This window comes from Bos mutus, chromosome 18 (genome assembly GCF_027580195.1).
Source record: "Bos mutus isolate GX-2022 chromosome 18, NWIPB_WYAK_1.1, whole genome shotgun sequence".
Classification (NCBI taxonomy): Eukaryota; Metazoa; Chordata; class Mammalia; order Artiodactyla; family Bovidae; genus Bos; species Bos mutus.
Genome location: NC_091634.1, coordinates 2,203,924 through 2,225,893, shown reverse-complemented (window position 1 = coordinate 2,225,893; position 21,970 = coordinate 2,203,924). Strand labels below are relative to the sequence as shown.

The 21,970-nt window shown below is 43.5% G+C and overlaps 1 protein-coding gene across 1 annotated transcript; it reads right to left on the bottom strand.

The window, feature by feature from the left end:
• Nucleotides 1-763: 763 nt before the first annotated feature.
• Nucleotides 764-21,623, bottom strand: LOC102279337 (zinc finger protein 665-like). The gene is given in 4 exon segments (XM_070387052.1): nt 764-15,736; nt 19,088-19,179; nt 19,644-20,473; nt 21,464-21,623. A coding segment is annotated over 1 exon segment (1,569 nt). The 5' UTR covers nt 10,665-15,736; nt 19,088-19,179; nt 19,644-20,473; nt 21,464-21,623; the 3' UTR covers nt 764-9,095.
• Between the last annotated feature and the right edge of the window lie 347 nt (nt 21,624-21,970).

Below are 21,970 nucleotides of genomic sequence, written 5' to 3'. Positions count from 1 at the left end.
TGTCAGCCTATTCTGTTTTTTTATGTTGTATTACACTTTGGTTCCATTTGCTGTCACTTGTCACTGTTTCCCCTAGGTTAACTTCACTTCATCCTTACTGATGACTTTCCCACTGAAATATACAGGCTATCTCTCCATCTCTTTCCATCTTGCGAAGTCTTGGCAACTGATCAGGAGCCAACAAGTACCATTACTCAGTACTTGGTGGCAAAAGTCTTCAATGAGTCTTTTTGCTTAGAGGAATGTTTGTTGCCATAACTTCAAAGAAAACATGTCAAATGACAGAATCTCCCCCCAGGGATGTGGCAATAGGAATCATCTTCCTGTCACAGACTATGATTGGAATTCTGGGCAATTTCTCCCTTCTTTATCAGTACCTATTCATTTACCACACTGGATGCAGGATGAGGGCCATGGATTTGATTTGCAAACACCCGACGATAGCCAACTTCTTGGTCATTTTCTCTAAAGGAGTTTCTCAGGCAATAGTAGCTTTTGGGTTGAAACACGTTTTCAGTGATTTTGCAAGAAAGCTTCTTTTGTATGTTCATACAGTGGGCAGGGGTATGTCTATCAGCACCGTGTCTCTTGAGTGTCTTCCAAGCCATTACGATCAGCCCAATGAACTCCTGTTGAAAGGATCTTAAAGCCCCCCAAAATGTTGGCTTTTGCATTTTCCTCTTCTGGACCCAATACACATTTGTAAATTTAATTTTTCCCATGTATATGTTGTATATGTTAAGCGGATGGAGCATGACAAACATCACAGAGACATAGGGTACTGTTTTATTAATTATCATGAGAAAGAAACAGGCTCAGTGTGTGCAGCACTGATAGCGGTCCCTGAAGTTGTATTTTTTGTGCTCACAATCTGGACCAGTGGCTTCATCATTGTCATCCTACACAGACACAACGAGTCCAAAACATTCCTAGGAAGAAACTGTCTCCCAGATCCTCTGCTGAGTCCAGAGCTACCCAGAACCTCCTTGTTCTTGTGAGCACCATTGTATCTTTTTACACCCTTTCCTCTGTACTTCACGTTCCTTATTTTGTTTTTCATAATCCCACTTAGTTGTTCCTGAAAACTTCTGCCCTAATTTCTGTGTGTTTTCCAACTGTCAGCCCCTTTCTGCTCATGAGCCTTGACTCCACGACACCCAGGCTCTACTTTGTGTGGATAATGAATACAAAAGCTGTCACTTTTAGTCAGAATTATGTAAATTGTTAGTTTTTGCACAATAATCCATTGTCTATGCATTCATCACTTGAGAATGTTAATGCAGAAACTTAGGGGAAAATCAAAACTCTTTCTAACGACATGCTAGTGGAACTTTCCTGGCAATCCAGTAGTTCAGACTCCACGCTTCCACTGCCGGGCAGCAGGTTTGATCCCTGGTCGGGGAACTAAGATCCTGCAAGCTGCAGGGCATGACCAAAAAAAGTCACAATGTGTTGATTATACTTGTGAATGGCCATTTGGGATTAATAAAATCCATAGAGAATTAACTTTTTAAAAAAGCCACCCTTTAAAAGATTTTTAATAAAAAATAAAATCCATGCTAATGGGTTTTGGGCTTTTCAGCTGGTTGAATGTGGAACCTACATTGCTATGAAATGTGAAAGTGTCAGTCGCTCAGTCATGTCCAACTCTTTGTGACCCTATGGACTGTAGCCCATTAGTCTCCTCTGTATGTGGAATTCTCCAAGAATACTGGAGTGGGTTGCCATTCCATTCTCCATGGGATTTTCCTGACCCAGGGATCAAACACAGGTCTCCTGCATTGCAGACAGATTCTTTATTGTCTGAACCACCAGAGAAGCCCCCTACATTGCTGGAGTAGGGGTGAATTAAGCCTCATCATGAAACATAGTATACTGTAGATATTAAACTTAATCAAATGAGGCAAATGAATAGATCTGGTCTTATGTGTCAGAAGAAAAGAACAGTCGACCATCTGGTGTACATGTGGGAATATTTGCCAGCAGTGAATATGGCAAAGAAACAAGGCACAGACATTGTTGGAAGACAATTATGGATTTCTCATGTATGGGCCTTATAGTTTTTTTTCCTGTTTCCCTGAAAAACAGCTTTGGGGAAAAAGGTACAGAGTCACCCTCTGGGACAGTGGATAGATTTGTTTGCTCTACGGGTAAATAAAGATGTTTCCCTTTGGGGCAAATGGTAAGGCAGGCTCGCTTTCAGTTCCCTTAAAAAAACCAATTATTTATTTATGGCTGTGCTGGGTCTTGGTTGCTGTGCAGGCTTTTCTCTTGTTGCAGTGCAAGGGCTCGAGGGCACGTAGGCTTCAGCAGTTGCGGGACAGGGCTCAGTAGCTGCAGCGGGCAGGCTCAATAGTTGTGGTGAATGGCTTAGTTGCTCCAAGGCATGTGGGATCTTCCCAGATGAGGGATCAAACCCACCTCCCCTGCATTGGCAGATGGATTCTTAACCACTGGACCACCAGGAAAGTTCCCTAGGTTGGGTTTTCCCATCCCAATTCCTCAGCTGTATGCTACACTATTAATGTTGCTGCTGCTGCTAAGTCGCTTCAGTCATTTTTGACTCTGTGCGACCCCATAGATGGCAGCCCACTAGGCTCCTCTGCCCCTGGGATTATCCAGGCAAGAACACTGTAGTGGGTTGCCATTTCCTTCTCCAATGCATGAAAGTGAAAAGTGAAAGTGAAGTCGCTCAGGTAAATCAAGGCCTTGGAGAAGGAAATGGCAACCCACTCCAGTATTCTTGCCTGGAGAATCCCATGGACAGAGGAGCCTGGTGGGCTACAGTCCATGGCGTCACAAAGAGCCGGACATGACTCAGTGTCTAAGCACAAATCAAAGCCAGTGCAAGCCACGGGTCTTACACAGGAACACACACACACACAAAAGGCCATGTTGAAGTACAATCATATGGTGCACACTTACAAACAGTACTTCAAACGTTAAAGAGGGCAATGCATGCGTGCTAAGTCGCTTCAGTTGTATCTGACTCTTTGTGACCCCATGGACTGTAGCCCACTGGGCTCCTCTGTCCATGGGATTCTCCAAGCAGGAATACTTGCCATTTTCTTCTTCAGGGGATCTTCCTGACCCAGGGATCAAACCCACATCTCTTACATCTCCTGCATTGGCAGATGGGTTCTTTACCACTAGCGCCACCTGGGAAGCCATAGTCTAAAGTTGTACTGCTGTGGTATTTATTCATATCCACATAAATATGCAAGGGGTAGAGTGTAGGGAAGAAAAAAAAAACTCAAGGAAGTTATGAATATATATTCATAAGATTGTATGTTGTTTGATTCCATCATGCAAAGAAATTGCTACAGATGCCTTTCAATCTTGACTGTCTACAGATGTATTGTTAGTATTTGTTATGAAGTACCACAGTGAAGTGGATAGGCTTGATAAGGTAGAAAAAACTTCATTTAGAGTTTTACAATGATTAAATTTTATTAATAAAACCTGACAACTATGACACATTCTGAATAAAATAGTATCATAGTGATATAGTGGTTATACATGAATCTTACACATGCATAGAGCATTCTGGGTGTTTTGATTAAGTTTTCCTCTCTGATAACTGATCTCTCTTTTTTGAATTTATTTATGGGATGTTTTTGCAGCAAGTGGGATCTAGTTCCCTGACCAAGGATCAAACCCGGGCCCCCTGCATTGGAAGCAAGGAGTCTTAGCCACTGGACCACCAGGGAAGTTTGAGGTGTTAGTTGCTCAGTTATGTCTGACACTTTGTGACTCCATGGACTATAGCTCACCAGGCTCCTTGTCCATGGAATTCCCAAGCAAAAATACTGCAGTGGGTTGCCATGCCATTCTCCAGGGGATCTTCCCAACCCAGGGACTGAACCCAGGTCTCCTGCAATGCAGGCGGATTCTTTACAGTCTGAGCCATCAGGGAAGCCCTGGACCACCAGGGATGTCCCAGATAACTGCTCTCTTTAGTTACTAAGAGTAAGACTAATTTTTCCCTCATCTTTGACATACAACAGTTATTTTCTTTGAAAAGAGAGGATGACCGTGATTTCCTCTCCATTAGTTCTACCACATAAAGCAATCCCTACTAACATATCATCCTATTGTCATGAAAATCTCAGTCTCTTAATGGCTGCTCTGTTTCACACTCGACAGGTAGAGCATTGGTTTCTCAGAATCCAGTGGGTCCTCAGTCATAGCAACCTGTACAAGAGGATCTGGAATTATTATGACTTACATCATTGTCTTATATATATTCTCCTCCCATCCCTGTGCTCTCATTCAGAAACACTATGCTGCTGCTGCTGCTGCTGCTGCTGCTGCTGCTGCTGCTAAGTCACTTCAGTCATGTCCGACTCTGTGTGACCACATAGACAGCAGCCCACCAGGCTCCCCCGTCCCTGGGATTCTCCAGGTAAGAACACTGGAGTGGGTTGCCATTTCCTTCTCCAATGCATGAAAGTGAAAAGTGAAAATGAAGTCGCTCAGTTGTGTCCAACCCTCAGCGACCCCATGGACTGCAGCCTACCAGGCTCCTCCATCCATGGGATTTTCCAGGCAGGATTACTGGAGTGGGGTACCATTGCCTTCTCCGCAGAAACACTATATTGTATGTTAAAATTCAGTGTCTTTGTCCTTTCCAGAAACATGAATATGAACAATCCCCATGATGGCTCAGACAGTAAAGAATCTGCCTGTAATGCAGGAGACCTGGGTTCAATCCCTGGGTCAGGAAGATCCCCTGGAGAAGGGAATAGCTACCCACTCCAGTATTCTTGCCTGGAGAGTTCCATGGACAGAAAAGCCTGGCAGACTACAGTCCATAGGGTCACAAATAAGTCAGACATGACTGAGCGACCAACACTTCACTTCCATCTGATAAAAGTGGGCCTTTTTATCTTTCTGATCCCTTCCTAGAGCCCATGATGGTAACATATGAAAAAAAAGTGAAAAAGAAGTAGCTCAGTCTTGTCCGACTCTTCATGACCCTAAATGTGAAGAATGTCACACTTCTTCTGCAACCCACCAGGCTCCTCCATCCTTGGGATTTTTCAGGCAAGAATACTGGAGTGGGTAGCCATTGCCTTCTCCAGGGGATCTTCCTGACCCAGGGATCGAACTCAGGTCTCCCACAGTGCAGGCAGACTCTTTACTATCTGAGCCACCAGGGAATCAAAGCATGTGACCTGGGTTTATCCCAGGTTGGGAAGATCCCCTGGAGGAGGGTATCAATCAGTTTTAAACTTTGGGTTGAAAGACATCAATAGTAACACAGCCTTTTCCAGAAACTTCATATAATAAAAGTATTTTTAAAAAGAATGAATGGTACATTTCCAAAGATCTCCTTGCTCTACCAACACCCATCATTTTATAAATTTCAAATGATTTTGACTTTTAATAATTGTGAAGAATTTAACATCTTAGGCTGACTCATCTAGGACTAGACACTTAGTTCTCCCAAGTATAAATTGTAAGTCTGTTGTTTAAAAGGATCAAGTGATTTACGCAATTCAACACATTTCTAAGGCTTTCTCTCCAGTATGAATTCTCTGGTGAATCCTAAAGTCAGGCCCCTTGTCCAAGGTAAGGAGCATCGGCTGCGCTTTGCTGGAGCAGCCATGAAGAGATAGCCCATGTCCAAGGTAAGAGAAATCCAAGTAAGACAGTAGGTGTTGTGAGAGCACATCAGAGGGCAGACACATTGAAACCATAATCACAGAAAACTAGTCAATCTAATCACACGGACCACAGCCTTGTCTAACTCAATGAAACTAAGTCATGCCCTGTGGGGCCACCCAAGACGGGAGGGTCATGGTGGAGAGGTCTGACAGAATGTGCTCCCGTGGAAAGGGAACGGCAAACCACTTCAGTGTTCTTGCTTTGAGAACCCCATGAACAGTATAAAAAGGCAAAATGAAAGGATACTGAAAGAGGAACTCCCCAGGTCGGTAGGTGCCCAGTATGCTACTGGAGATCAGTGGAGAAATAACTCCAGAAAGAATGAAGGGATGGAGCCAAAGCAAAAACAATACCCAGTTGTGGATGTGACTGGTGATAGAAGCAAGGTCCAATGCCATATAGGAACCTGGAATGTCAGGTCCATGAATCAAGGCAAATTGGAAGTGGTCAAACAGGAGATGGCAAGAGTGAACGTCGACATTCTAAGAATCAGGGAACTAAAATGGATCAGAATGGGTGAATTTAACTCAGATGACCATTATATCTATTACTGTGGGCAGGCATCCCTTAGAAGAAATGGAGTAGCCATCATGGTCAACAAAAGAGTCCGAAATGCAGTACTTGGATGCAATCTCAAAAACGACAGAATGATCTGTTCGTTTCCAAGGCAAAGCATTCAATATCATGGTAATCCAAGCCTATGCCCCAACCAGTAACGCTGAAGAAGCTGAATTTGAATGGTTCTATGAAGACCTACAAGACCTTTTAGACTAACACCCCCAAAAAGATGTCCTTTTCATTATAGGGGACTGGAATGCAAAAGTAGGAAGTCAGGAAACACCTGGGGTAACAGGCAAATTTGGCCTTGGAATATGGAATGAAGCAGGGCAAAGGCTAATAGAGTTTTGCCAAAAGAACGCACTGGTCACAGCAAACACCCTCTTCCAACAACACAAGAGAAGACTCTACACATGGACATCACCAGATGGTCAACACCGAAATCAGATTGATTATATCCTTTGCAGCCAAAGATGGAGAAGCTCTATATAGTCAGCAAAAACAAGACCAGGAGCTGACTGTGGCTCAGATCATGAACTCCTTATTGCCAAATTCGGACTGAAATTGAAGAAAGTAGGGAAAACCACTAGACCATTCAGGTATGACCTAAATCAAATCCCTTATGATTATACAGTGGAAGTGAGAAATAGATATAAGGGACTAGATCTGATAGATAGAGTGCCTGATGAATTATGGACGGAGGTTCGTGACATTGTACAGGAGACAGGGATCAAGACCATCCCCATGGAAAAGAAGTGCAAAAAAGCAAAATGGTTATCTGGGGAGCCTTACAAATAGCTGTGAAAAGAAGAGATCAGATCAGATCAGTTACTCAGTCGTGTCCAACTCTTTTTGACCCCATGAATCACAGCACACCAGGCCTCCCTGTCCATCACCAACTCCCAGAGTTCACTGAGACTCACGTCCATCGAGTCAGTGATGCCATCCAGCCATCTCATCCTCTGTCGTCCCCTTCTCTTCCCGCCCCCAATCCCTCCCAGCATCAGAGTCTTTTCCAGTGAGTCAACTCATCGCCTGAGGTGGCCAAAGTACTGGAGTTTCAGCTTTAGCATCATTCCTTCCAAAGAAATCCCAGGGCTGATCTCCTTCAGAATGGAGTGGTTGGATCTCCTTGCAGTCCAAGGGACTCTCAAGAGTCTTCTCTAACACCACAGTTCAAAAGCATCAATTCTTTGGCGCTCAGCAAGCGAAAGCAAAGGAGAAAAGGAAAGATATAAGCATCTGAATGCAGAGTTCCAAAGAATAGCAAGGAGAGATAAGAAAGCCTTCCTCAGCGATCAATGCAAAGAAATAGAGGAAAACAACAGAATGGGAAAGACTAGATACCTCTTCAAGAAAATTAGAGATACCAAGGGAACATTTCATGCAAAGATGGGCTCGATAAAGGACAGAAATGGTATGGACCTAACAGAAGCAGAAGATATCAAGAAGAGGTGGCAAGAATACACAGAAGAACTGTACAAAAAAGATCTTCATGACCCAGATAATCACGATGGTGTGATCACTCACCTAGAGCCAGACATCCTGGAATGTGAAGTCAAGTGGACTTTAGAAAGAATCACTATGAACAAAGCTAGTGGAGGTGATGGAATTCCAGTTGAGCTATTCCAAATCCTGAAAGATGATGCTGTGAAAGTGCTGCACTCAATATGCCAGTATATTTGGAAAACTCAGCAGTGGCCACAGGACTGGAAAAGTCAGTTTTCATTCCAATCCCAAAGAAAGGCAATGCCAAAGAATGCTCAAATTACCACACAATTGCACTCATCTCACACGCTAGTAAAGTAATGCTCAAAATTCTCCAAGCCAGGCTTCAGCAATATGTGAACCATGAACTTCCAGATGATCAAGCTGGTTTTAGAAAAGGCAGAGGAACCAGAGATCAAATTGCCAACATGCGCTGGATCATCAAAGAAGCAAGAGAGTTCCAGAAAAACATCTATTTCTGCTTTATTGACTATGCCAAAGCTTTGACTGTGTGGATCACAATAAACTGTGGGAAATTCTGAAAGAGATGGGAATATCAGACCACCTGACCTGCCTCTTGAGAAACCTGTATGCAGGTCAGGAGGCAACAGTTAGAACTGGACATGGAACAACACACTGGTTTCAAATAGGAAAAGGAGTGTGTCAAGGCTGTATATTGTCACCCTCCTTATTTAATGTCTATGCAGAGTACATCATGAGAAACGCTGGGCTGGAAGAAGCACAAGCTGGAATCAAGATTGCCTGGAGAAATATCAGTAACCTCAGATGCAGATGACACCACCCTTATGGCAGAAAGTGAAGAGGAACTAAAAAGCCTCTTGATGAAAGTGAAAGTGGAGAGTGAAAAAGTTGGCTTAAAGCTCAACATTCAGAAAACGAAGATCATGGGATCTGATCACATCACTCCATGGGAAATAGATAGGGAAACAGAGGAAACAGTGTCAGACTTTATTTTTCTGGGCTCCAAAATCACTGCAGATGGTGACTGCAGCCATGAAATTAAAAGACGCTTACTCCTTGGAAGGAAAGTTATGACCAACCTAGATAGCATATTCAAAAGCAGAGACATTACTTTGCCAACAAAGGTTCGTCTAGTCAAGGCTATGGTTTTTCCAGTGGTCATGTATGGATGTGAGAGTTGGACTGTGAAGAAAGCTGCATGCCAAAGAATTGATGCTTTTGAACTGTGGTGTTGGATAAGACTCTTGAGAGTCCCTTGGACTGCAAGGAGATCCAACCACTCCATTCTGAACGAGATCAGTCCTGGGTGTTCTTTGGAAGGACTGATGCTAAAGCTGAAACTCCAATACTTTGGCTACCTCATGAGAAGAGTTGACTCATTGGAAAAGAGTCTGATGTTAGGAGGGATTGGGGGCAGGAGGAGAAGGGGATGACAGAGGATGAGATGGCTGGATGGCATTGTTGACTCGATGGACATGAGTTTGAGTGTGCTCTGGGAGTTGGTGACGGACAGGGAGGCCTGGCGTGCTGCAATTCATGGGGTCGCTCAGCATCGGACATGACTGAGCGACTGAACTGAACTGAAAGTCAGACCATTGTCCAAAGCCCTTGCCACATTCAGTACACTTGTATGACTTCTCTCTGGTATGCGTTCTCTCATGACCCCAAAGGTTTGAGCATTTGATAAAGGCCTTATCACACACATTACATTTGTGTGGCTTCTCTTCAGGATGTATATTCTGATGTCGAGTGAGGCTTGAGTACTGTTTAAAGGCTTTGCCACACTCATTACATTTGTAAGGTTTCTCTCCAGTATGAATTCTCTGATGAATTCTAAAGTTTGAGTTTTGACTAAAGGCCTTGCTGCATATGTTACATTTATAAGGTTTCTCTCCCATATAGATCCTCTGATGTCTGGTGAGATGCGAACCCCAGTTAAAGGATTTACCACATTCATTACATTTGTAAGGTTCCTCTCTACCATGAATTCTCTGATGAGCCTCCAAGCTTGAGCTCTGACTAAAAGCATTATCAAGTATATTAGATTCAACGTGTTTCTTTTTGGTAATTATTTTCTGATGTCTAGTAAGTTGTACAAATTTTGTATAGGCCTTGTCACACTCATGACATTTGTAAGGTTTCTCTCTGGCATGGTTCCTTTTATGTTTCATTAGGCTTGAACACACGGTGAAGGTTTTGCCACACTCATTACACTTGTAAGGTTTCTCACCAGTGTGGATGCTCTGCTGTTCTGTAAGACTTGAACATTGGATGAAAGCCTTACCACATTCGTTACATTTATATGGTTTTTCTTCAGTATGAATTTTCTGATGTTTCACCAGACTTGAAATGTGGATGAAAGCCTTGCCACACACAGTACATTTGTGTGGCTTCTTTCCAGGATGTACGTTCTGATGCTTAGTCAAGTGTGAGCACTGCTTAAAAGCTTTGCCACTCTCCTTACATTTATAAGGTTTCTCACCGGTATGAATTCTTTGGTGAATCCTGAGGGTAGACCACTGCCTAAAAACCTTACCATATTCAACACATTTGTATGGTTTCTCTCCAGTATGAATTCTCTCATGATCCCAAAGATATGAACGTTTGGTAAAACTCTTGCCATACTCATTATATTTGTAAGGTTTCTCTCCAGTGTGAATTCGCTCATGAAGCCAAAGTTCTGAACATTTGGTAAATGCCTTGCCACATTCATTGCATTTGTGTGGTTTCTCTTCCGTATGAATTCTCCAGTGATTTGTAAGGTGGGAATTTCAATTAAAGACCTTGTCACATATATTACATTTATATGGTTTCTCTCCAATATGGATTCTCTGATGTCTTGTGAGGTTTGAGAATTGTTTAAATGCTTTACTGCACTCATTACATTTGTAAGGTCTCTGCTCAGAATGAATTCTCTGATGGCTAACAAGGATCTGAATGATGGCTAAAAGTCTTTCCACAGTCATTACATTTGTACAGTTTTCCTCTAATGTTGGTTTTCTGCTGCTGTGTATGTAATGAAGGATACATAAGACCTTTCCATATTTATTAGAAATGTTGGTTTTGACACTAGGAGGAAATCTTTGAAGTGATAAAATTGAGGAACAAGTTTTGATAGACTTTTCTACTTAATTACACTCATAAATTTTCTCTTCAGTTTGAAATCTCTACCATTCCGTCAGATGTGACTGAAAGCTTAATCCAATTCTATTTTCAAAACATTTTGTATACTTGCTTCCTGCATAAACTGTGCCATTTTTTATTTTTAACAAATTCTTTACAAATGACTTCCTGTTTTTTAAAAACTGACATGTACTTTTTCTTAAAGAAACTGAGCATCTTTTCATGTGATAAAGAAACACTTGGTTTTAAAGGCAAATCAATCCTAGGTTTGCTATCTTGTTCACCTTTTCTACCAGTGAGATTTATGTTATTTGCCATAAGTGTTCCTTTGGAATTTCTTCCTGCATATCCACACTTATTCTCAAATTCAAAGGTATTTCCCCAGACTTCACTGAAGTCAGATTCTTCAATACCATGGTTTCCGAATCTTCCCAAGACCACTGGTTGGTATAATTCTCTGTTATTAATATACTTCTTCTGTAATAATTCCTTGGTCATGAACCTAATGGAGGTATATGAAAGATAACCACAGCCTTCATATTAACTAGAGTTGGAAGGTGAATGTTACACTAAAAGTAATATTGAAGAGATAAAAACTTCTCTATCAAACTCTATAAATGTTTAAGAATAGAAAGCTAATAGAATTCTTTAATAAAAGATACATGCACTTCAAATTATTTCAAGTGAAGCCTACTCTCACACTATAACCAGATTGTTCACACTGTGTAAACTTATATAATCCCTGCAACTGTATCCTTTGACTACCACACCAGTGCACACACAGATTGACAACAGACAAATAGGTGTCTCATATTTGAAGTCAGAAGGTAATGGGAAGAGATTTTAAAACTGCTAAGAAAAGTAACTGTCTATCAAGAATTCTATGTACGTCTAAACTATTCTTTAAAAATAAAGGAAAAATTACCTATGGCTGATTCATGTTGATGTATGGCAGAAACCAATACAATTGTAAAGCAATTATCCTTCAATTAAAAATAAATAAAGTTTTAAAAAAGTTAAATATACACCTAAAAATAAGTAAAGGAAAAATTAGGACATTGCCAAGGAAACAAAAACAGAGAGTCTGTTGCCAGCAGACTCATCCTATAAAAAAATGATAAGTGATACTTACATAGCCAAATATAAGGTCAATATTAATAAATACTTTTGGTGTGTAACTTCTCTTTTTCCCCTATTGACTTAAAAGACAACATACAACAGTAATTTTGCATCTACGCTGATGGACAGACAATGTATGGAGATCTAGTTTGGGATAATAACAAGCAAGGAGGGAGAGACAATATAAAAGGAACACGGTTCTTGTATACTATTGAAATTAAGTTGGTATTAATTTAACTACATTGTTTAAAGTAAGATTTTTATCTGTAATTCCCAAGACAACTACTAACAAAACAATTTGAAAATGTACAGTTGATACTGAGCCCACGTGCTGCAACCATTAAAGCCTGTAGGCCCTAGAGCCTGTGCTTTGCAACAAGAGAAGCAAGCACAATGAGAAGCTCACACACCGCAACTAGAGAAGAAAACCCACACAGCAATGAAGACCCAGCACAGCCAAAAACAAATAAATAAATAAAAGTGGTTTTTCTAAATATATACAGTTGACCCTTGAACAACAGCTAGACAACTAACTTAATAAATGTGTTGTGCTCGGATTGCTCCACTGACTGGCTGTTCTACCATCTCTCTCCCTCTCTTGGGACATTTCTATTCTCTGACACACAGAAATATTGAAATTGGGTCAACTAATAACCCTACAATGGCCTTTAAGCTTTCCAGCCAAAGGAAGAGTCACACATCTTTAACTTTAAAACAAAAGCTAGAAATGATTACAGTCAGTGACAAAGACATGTTGAAAGCTGAGACAGGCTTAAAAGCTAGGCCTCTCACACCAGACAGCCAAGGTGTGAACTCAGAGGAATAGTTCTTGAAGGAAATTAAAAGTGCTATTGCAGTGAACACACAAATGATAAGGAAGCGAAAAAGTCACGTTGCTGATGTGGAGAAAGTATTAATGGTCTGGAGAGAAGAACAAACCAGCCACAACATTCCCTTAGGCCAAAGTTGAATCCAGAGCAAAGGCCCTGACTCTCTTCTCAGAAGGCTGAAAGAAGAGCGGATGCTGCAGAAGAAAAGTCTGAAGCTAGCTGAGGTTGCCTTGTGAGGTTTAAAGAAAGAAGCCATCTCTAGGACATAGAAGTGCAAGGTGAAGCTGCAAATGCTGATGTAGGAGCTGCAGCAAGTTACCCAGAAGATCTAGCTGAGATAATTCATGAAGGTAAGCTACACCTAAATTTCCTATGGAGGTGAAACAGCCATAAATAAACACATTCCTGGTGTTTAAGCCACCCAAGCTTTGGTACTTTGTTAGGGCAGTCCAAGCAAGCTAATACAAGTTCCACACAAAAACAGTAACCTGAGAGACCTGGAGTGCTAGGCTAATATCAGACAAAATAGACTCTAAGTCAAAGTTTTTTTTACTGGACAAAGAAGGCCATTATATGTTTAAAAAAGGATAATAACTCATCAAAAAATTACAACACTTATGAAAATAGGCACCTAAACAAGAGAACCCCAAAATCTATGAAGCAAACATTGACAGAATTTAAGGAAGAAATAGAAAACAATTCTAGAATAATATCTGGAGACTTCCATTTCCCCCCTTTTAATTATAGAGAATACATCCAGGCAGCAGTTCAATAAGGATACAAAGAGTTTGAGGAAGACTATAAAGACACTTTTTGCCTTTTCATACTTTCAAACTGTGGTGCTGGAGAAGACTCTTGAGAGTCCCTTTTATAGCAAGAAGATCAAATCAGTCAATCCTAAAGGAAATCAACCCTGAATATTCACTGGAAGGACTGATGTTGAAGCTGAAGCTCCAATACTAAGGCCACCTGATGGGAACAGCCAACTCATTGGAAAAGATCCTGATGCTGGGAAAGATAGAAGGCAGCAGAAGGGGACAACAGAGGAGGAGATGGTTGGATGGCATCATCGACTCAATGGACATGAGTTTGAGAAAATTCTAGGAGTTAATGAAGAAAGGGTAGCCTGGCGTGCTGCAGTCCTTGGGGTCACAAAGAATTGGACATGACTGAGCAACTAAACAACAAGGATAAAGACACTAGCTCTGGGATTTCCCTGGTGGTCCAGCAGTTAAGAATCCACCTTACAATGTAGGGGACATGGGTTCAGTCCCTGGTCCGGGAACTAAGATTCCATGTGCCATGGAGCAAATAAGCCCAACAACTACTGAGCCCACGCTCTAGAGCCCAGGAGCTGCAAATACTGAGCCCGTGTGCCCTAGAACCTATGCTCCATAACTAGAAAAGCCACTGCAATGACAAGGCTGCACGCCACAAGGAAGAGTAGCCCCTGCCCACCACAACTAGAGAAAAGCCCTTGTGTGGCAATGAAGACCAAGTGCAATCATAAAGGAAGAAACCAAAGAAGAAAGCCCTCCCAGAACCCCACAAGATCAAAGTACACAAGACTGTCATAGGCCATGATCAAGATTTTGCCTTGGTCTTTGCACAAGAGGACCACCGCTGGATACTGGAAGGGTGAACTTAGTGGAAGGAAAAAAATTTTTCCTTTGAGAGCTCACAGGAGATAAACATTTGTTTTCCCATAGAACTTCCCCACTTCTGGGAAGTTTCCCCAACATTATTAATGGTGTGGCTTCCTCTCTGCCCTTCTGAGGTCTTCCTGGTGTTCATGCCTATGATACATCCCCACGCATTCACTTTTTTCACCTTGTTCTCCACGTTCTGGGGCTCTCTCGCTTACTCCAAAATGGAAATAGTATTCAGGTCAAAACGAGAGTTTTCTGCTTAGAAGAGAGGAACATTAATGGGCTGTAGATTTTCTAGTACACCACCAGCCCTTTTTTCTTCTAAGGAGAGAGGACATCAGCGTGCCTAGAAAAATATTTTGGGACTTCCCTGGTGGTCCAGTGGCTAAAATTCTGCACTCCCAATGCAGGGGACCCGGGTTTGATCTCTGGTCGGGCAACTAGATCCCACATGCTACAACTAAAATCCCGCATGCTACAACCAAGACCCAGCTCAGCCAAATAAATATTAAGAGGAAAAGGGAAAAAAAAATATTGTACAAATCTGTTCCCGACTGTCTCTTTCTGAATGTTTAAGGAGTATTTTTTAAAAAGATACCTAGCTGTCTTCCAAGAACTACCAAATCAAAAGTACAGGGTAAGAGTGGGTACAGAATCAGTTATTTTTAGAAGTTTGCCATAAGATTTTGTTTTTACTCATCTTCCGGAGCCATTACTAATCTAGTATGGAGGGCTTCCCTAGTGGCTCAGTGGTAAAGAATCCACGTGCCAACGTGAGAGACACGGGTTCAATCCCTGGTCTGGGAAGATTCCACATGCTATGGAGTAACTAAGCCCGTGCACCACAATTACTGAGCCTGCACTCCAGAACCCGGGGAACCACAACAACTAAGCCCACGTGCCACAACTACTGAAGCCTGTGACCTAGGGCCTGTGCTCCACAAGAGAGAAGCCACCAGAGTGAGAAGCCCTTGCACTACAAATAGAGAAAAGCACATGCAGCAACAAAGACTCAGCACAGCCAAAAATTATATAAATATTTTTTTAAAAAATCTAGTATGGAGTGTGTGATCATCTAAAGAAAGGGGAAGGTTCAACTCTGTTTCACTTCAGAGTCAGCCCAGCTTTAGTCTCAGCCAAGCAAGGCAGGGGTTCCCCAGAGATTCACTGGGGCAGATCCCGACTCCTTGAGGGAAGTGATCCTCACCCACAGATCTCCACCATCACGTTCCTGTACAAGGCCCTCTGAGCAAGGTCCAGGCATTCCCACTCCTCCTGAGAGAATTCGATAGCCAAATCCTTGAAAGTCAACTGTGCCTGAAATGAAAAACACATTTTCACTGAGGGAACAGCTGAAGAGTTCTTACCTTCACACAAGATGTGAATAGGAAAGAGGCAGTAAGGATTGATTCAGTTGAGGTGATGGATCGTTTTGAGTAAGGTAATTTTGAGTAACTATTTGTTCCTAATTTTATGGGGCTTCCCTGGTGGTTCAGACAGTAAAGAATCTGCCTGCAATGTGGGAGACCTGGGTTTGATCCCTGGGTCAGGAAGATACCCTGGAGAAGGAAAAGGCTACCTACTCCAGTATTCTTGCCTGGAGAATTCCATGGACAGAAGAGCCTGGCAGACTATAGTCCATGGGGTTGTAGAGTCGGACATGACTGAGTGACTAACACTTTCACTTTTTCAGTTTTATTATATTTTTCCAGCAAAGGATATCAAATCCACTGAATCACTATAGATTTCCCATTTGTGAGGACAATAAAAGAAATACACAGATGAAAATTTTCCAACACAGGATTGTTCATATGGAGGAGATACAGGTTATGTTTTACACACTACATGATATTCAGTACCTGGAGGAGCCAGAGCATGAACAGTGTCTTCAAGCATGACAGGATCCACATATATGCAGAATCAGGGGCCACATATATGCAGAAACATAAATCTGTCCATTTAACTCAGGTATTTGAAAAGTGTTACTCAGTCATGTCCTATTCTTTGTGACCTCATGGACTGGAGCCCCCCAGGCGCCTCTCTCCATGGGATTTTCCAGGCAAGAATACTGGAGTAAGTAGCCATTCCCTCCTCCAGGGGATCTTCCTGATCCAGGGATTGAACCCGGTTCTCCTGCATTGCAGGCAGATTCTTTATCACCTGAGCCACCAGGGAAGTCATTAACAAAAGTCAGCTGGAGTTTACTCCACTAATTTTAAAAAATGATTCAACATTAAGGAAATGTACTAATGTTGTACATTAATCTAGCAGATTCAATGAAAAAAAAAAAAAGAACTTATCACAGCAATAGACCTTTGAAGAAATACTGGATGATTTAGGGATAAGCAACAAAGTCCTACTATAGAGCACAGGGAACTCTACTCAGTATCCTGTGATAAACCATAATGGAAAAATATGAAAAGAAATACAGAGATAATTTTAAACAGGAAAGATTAGAACTGTATAGAAGACAGTGTTTTTAAATTATGCCAGGTGAGGCCTTCTCAAGCAAGATCAAGCAACCCACTCCAGTACTGTTGCCTGGAAAATCCCATGGATGGAGGAGCCTGGTGGGCTACAGTCCATTGGGTCTCGAAGAGTCGGACACGACTGAGCGACTTCACTTTCACTTTTCACTTTCATGCACTGGAGAAGGAAATGGCAACCCAGTCCAGTATTCTTGCCTGGAGAATCCTAGGGATGGGGGAGCCTGGTGGGCTGCTGTCTATGGGGTAGCACCGAGTCGGACACAACTGAAGCAACTTAGCAGCAGCAGCAGCAAAGACATGCTAAACTAGGAAAGACACCAGGACATGTATAAAGAATTCAACTACAAAACATAGCTTTTTAAAAGATATGTTAAAAAAAAGATATCAAAAGAGAACTGAACAAAGTATGAAAATCATGTTTTATTTCCACAAAAGCATGAAACTGACTCACAAGTAGTTGGAAAACAGAGATACAAAGGATTGTGATTTCCCCCCAAATTTTCAGAAGATGAAAAGAATACAGTATCAAGCTTTGCTTACATTGAAGGCAATCTCAGAGGTTGGCAGTGGGGATGGAACCTTTGCAGCTTTAGGGGAGGACATCTGACAAAATCTATCAAAATATGAAATGCGCCATTCTTTTTTTTTGCTGTGCTGGGTTTTCACTGCTGCACAGGCTTTTCTCTAGTTGTGGTGAGTAGGGGCTACTCTCCAGTTGCAGTGCACAGGCGTCTTATTGTGATGGCTTCTTTTGTTTAGAAGCACAGGCTCTAGGGCTCATGGGTTCAGTAATAGCAGCTCCCAGGCTCCAGAGAACAGGCTCAATAGTTGTGTTGCATGGGCTTAGTTGCTCCAAGGCATGTGGGACCTTCCTGGATCAGGGATAGGTCCCATGTATCCTGAATTAGCAGGCAGATTCTTTACCACTGGGCCACCATGGCAGTCCCAAATGTGCCATTCTTGTCCCAGCAGTCACATGTTAAGATGCCCAAGAAATCCTCAGACATCTGCTGAAAAGTCAGTAGGCTCAGAGGTACCCACTGACACATTCTCTACGTCAACAAAAAACTGCAAAGGTCCCTTGTGTCTTCATTAAGAGAATGTCCTGGTAAAGATCAAAGTGTATCTGTGTTTACTAATGTGAAAACCACTTCCAGCCACATGCGTGATCATTTTTAAAATGTGCATAATAAAGGATTACCACAAACATGTCTTGAAGAATTTTTCCTAAAAATCTCATAATGATGTGAAATGCAGTGTTACAAAATTTGAGCTGAGTCTTGCCACAAAATTGACAACAGTGGTTCCTCAATGAGACGTGAGGCATGGTGACAGAGAAGAAGATGTTAAGCCGCTGCTTTGTTGGAATTTTGACCACAAAAATATAAATAAATAAATATCTCACATGATCTTAAAAGAAAATTTAATAATTTATTAATAATGGTGGAGCCAGAATTTGGCTATAGCCTCTCTGATGACAAAGATAAAGTTCTGTGCTCCGCTGTCTTTGTTTTTTACCTAAAAGACCTGCTAGGAGGCAGTCCTTACAGGAATACCATTATCCCTGTGGGATGAATGTACTGAGAATAATTTTTTAAAACCTCCTGTTAGATACTTAGACTGACTCCACATTTTAAAGCCAATTATCGAACGAAGCATCCTGAATCCCTGATGTCTGTTTCTGAACTTTCTTCTGCATTCTGAATCATTAATATTTTGAAACCAAAAACACCATGATTCACTTGCTTAGCTTTGAATGCATTATTAAATCAGGCAGAGCTGGTTTCCTCTTATTACTTTCCTTTTCCAGAATTTTCCAACCATTCCTACACATTAGAACGTGACTTCCATCCTGGTTGACAAGAGAGCAGACAGCACATCCAGATGGGCCCTAAGCAATTTTTGCTTCCCTACAGCACTGAGACACCCCGTCTACAACCCGTGGGTGAGAAGCCCTGCCCAGGATGGCGCCCAGGGGAGCCTGCTCACAAGGGCCAGGTCACCAGGTCATGGGGAGATGGGATCTAAGTGGAGACAACAGGCCCTGAGGGAAGGCCCCAGGTGAGTGTGCACGTAGAGGACTCAGACAGGACACTTCAGAGTCAGACACGATTTGTGAGTCCAGAGAAGGGCATTTCAGGAAGGACAGACTGAGAATCCACTGAGAATATGACCTTACCTGAGAAAGAGCCATGCCTGACTCCTGTTCTTTCTTCTTCCTCCTCTTCAAGGTTTCTTCTTCAGGCAAAGACTGATCTTGAGAAGACAGTCCTGAGTGTCAAGAATATGCCGTTTAGTGCTTGGGATCAACACACCCCCTTCCTGTGCCCCAAACACACACACAGGTAGGACCTCGTGGAACAGACAGTCCTCTGTGTTCACTGTCTCAGGAGCGACTCAGGACAGTCAACTCCCGCACACAGTCCCAGCACGGGAGCTTTCCCACACTTTCCCTCAGATCATGCTACCCTCCTGGTGAGGAGTGGCAGAAGAGTGCCATCCTGTCCTGACTTACAGCCCCTTCAGGTTCCTGCCCAGAGACCTGCCCCCAGCACCTTCCTGCCAATGAAAACCCCTAGCACCTGACCCCAGTCCCCTAGACACTCCTATAAGCTCCCAGTGGGCCCTCCACAATATTACAGGACAGAAACCCTTACTGAGTGCACACTCTGCCATAGGATCCCACAGCACATCCCAAATGTCAATAGCTTTTGTTCTGGCAGGAGGACACTCACCAACCCAGGATCCAGTATATTCCTTCTTGGACTGTGTGTGTTAGTCGCTCAGTCATGTTGGACTCTTTGTGACCCCAAAGACTGGAGTCTGCCAGGCTCCTCTGCCCATGGAGATTCTCCAGGCAAGAATCCTGGAGTGGGTTGCCATGCTGTCCTCCAGGGGATCTTCCTGACCCAGGGATCAAACCTGGGTCTCCCGCACTGCAGGCAGACTCTTTACTGTCCGAGCCATCAGGAAAGCCCTCCTTCTTGGAGACCCCACCCTAAAGTCAGGCACAGCCATAACATCCTAATGCAAGAGTGATGACTCCAACAATCCACGTTTTCCACGGAGACTCTAATATCTTCCATCTTGGAAACATTTCTAAGATGTCATCTGTATCCGGCAGAACCCACATGACAGTAAAACTTGGGCAGTAATAATGAGATCCACCCACTTAAAACAAAGCAGATTACCCCCAAAATGGTCTGCGAAATTCTTCCTTTTAACCTCTTATGGGTCAATGGTCCTCGCACTCATTAGAGACCCCATAGAGGTTACTACATAGAACAAACTTCCTCAGTCTGCCTCTCAGGATTCAGACACAAACTCCTCCACAGCCAGGAGTTTGGCTGCCGATAGCTCACAACTCAGTCTCCGCTTGAAAATGGGACTCAACCACAGGGAGTGGCCTCCACAACATCACAGCACCTCGCTGGACAGGACAATGTCTGGTCAGCCTCGGATGGGAAGGCCTGTATCTTCCCTCAGATTGGACCAGTTGTGGAGGGTCACCCCACCTCCGGAGCCCCCTTTTGTAAAGTCCTACAGTGGAGTCTGGATTCTCCTCCTGAGGGCAAAGGGAAGACATGGAAGGGATTAAGACCAGAGAATTCGTCCCTGCTCTGTTTCCCCCTCTGCTTTCCTTGTCGCCTCTTTCCCCCTCTTTCTGTCCCAGGACCACTCTCTCTGTTGTCCAGGGCACCGATACTTTTATTTTCCCCTCATTCTCTCAGTTCCAGGTACCTGCCCCTTGCGGTTCCCACATCTACCCTGATCAAGGTCTCTCTCACCCAGTTTGCTTCCCTTTGTCTTTTTGAAGGCGCCTTTCTACCTAGGTTTCTTCTGACTCACTCTTTTGCTCTGACTGTATCTCCACATCCACCTGGTCCATCGTCTATTTCAGCCTCTCTTTTTCACTCTTCCTTTCTCTGTCGGTCTTTCTCATCCCCTACCCTGTACATTCACAGGTACGGAAGAGATAGGGAGATGTCCCCTACCCACGAAATGCATTTTCCAGTGGGGCTTCGGGAATGTAAACACACCGCGACAAGCACAGACAGTGGGATGCGTTTTGTGCAGAAGAAACACAAAGAATGTAATCAAATGGGTGCGTGTCACCTCTTTCAGCGCGTGGGGCAGAGAACTCCAACGCGGTGAGTGCAAAGTGCAAAGGATGACTACGGAGGGAAGGGGCCGACTCCTGAGGCTACGTAGATATGGAAGCTGTCAGGAGAGGGGTGATGTCTGCACGACCCCGAGGCAGAGGAGAAGATGTGGCCTCCGGGTATACATGGCCAAGCGGCAGAAGAGAATCCACCCCGGAAGTGAGAGCTTTGCACAGCGCGGCTGAGAGAGACAGAGAGAGAGGGAGGATCGGAGCCTGTGGAGGTCACTGCAGGCACTTCAAGCAGGCAAGAGGCGTCACCTGGACCCAAGGCTGAAAGGCCAGTGAGGAGACCCGCTTTATAGAGCGATTTTAACTCGAAATAGACGAGGACCTCCGATCCGCCGCGGAGCTGTTAGGCCTTGAAAGTATCGCGATAATGCCGAGACTTACCGAGGGCGGACGAGTGGATGAAGGGGATCTTAACGTAATTGACGACCCCTGAACCTTGGATGTGGCGGATCGGGGGCGTGAGGGGCGTCTAAAATACCCAGTCGTGACAGAAAAACCAAGGGCTGCGCCCCTCCCTCCGCTTCCGGGTTTGCGGGAAATTGCGCCTGCGCAGGCGGAGCGAGGGCGGGGCCGGCGAGGGGCGGGGCGTAGGCGGTATCAGGGACTGAACTGAAAGCAAGAGGGCGGGGCCGACAGGGCGGGGCCTAGAGGAATCAGGATCTGGCTTCTGTCCCACTGTTTTTCTGCCCAACAGGGCATGATCCTCTTCTTCAGAATTTTCTTTATTTTCTTTTTAATTTTAAAAATGTATTTTCTGCTGCTCTGGGTGTTCCTTGCTGGGCTAGGGCTTCTCCTTACAGTGGTTTCTCTTGTTGCGGAGCACTGGCTCTAGGCGCCTGGCTTCAGTATTTGCAGCACTCGGGCTCAGAAGTTGTGGTGCACATGGGT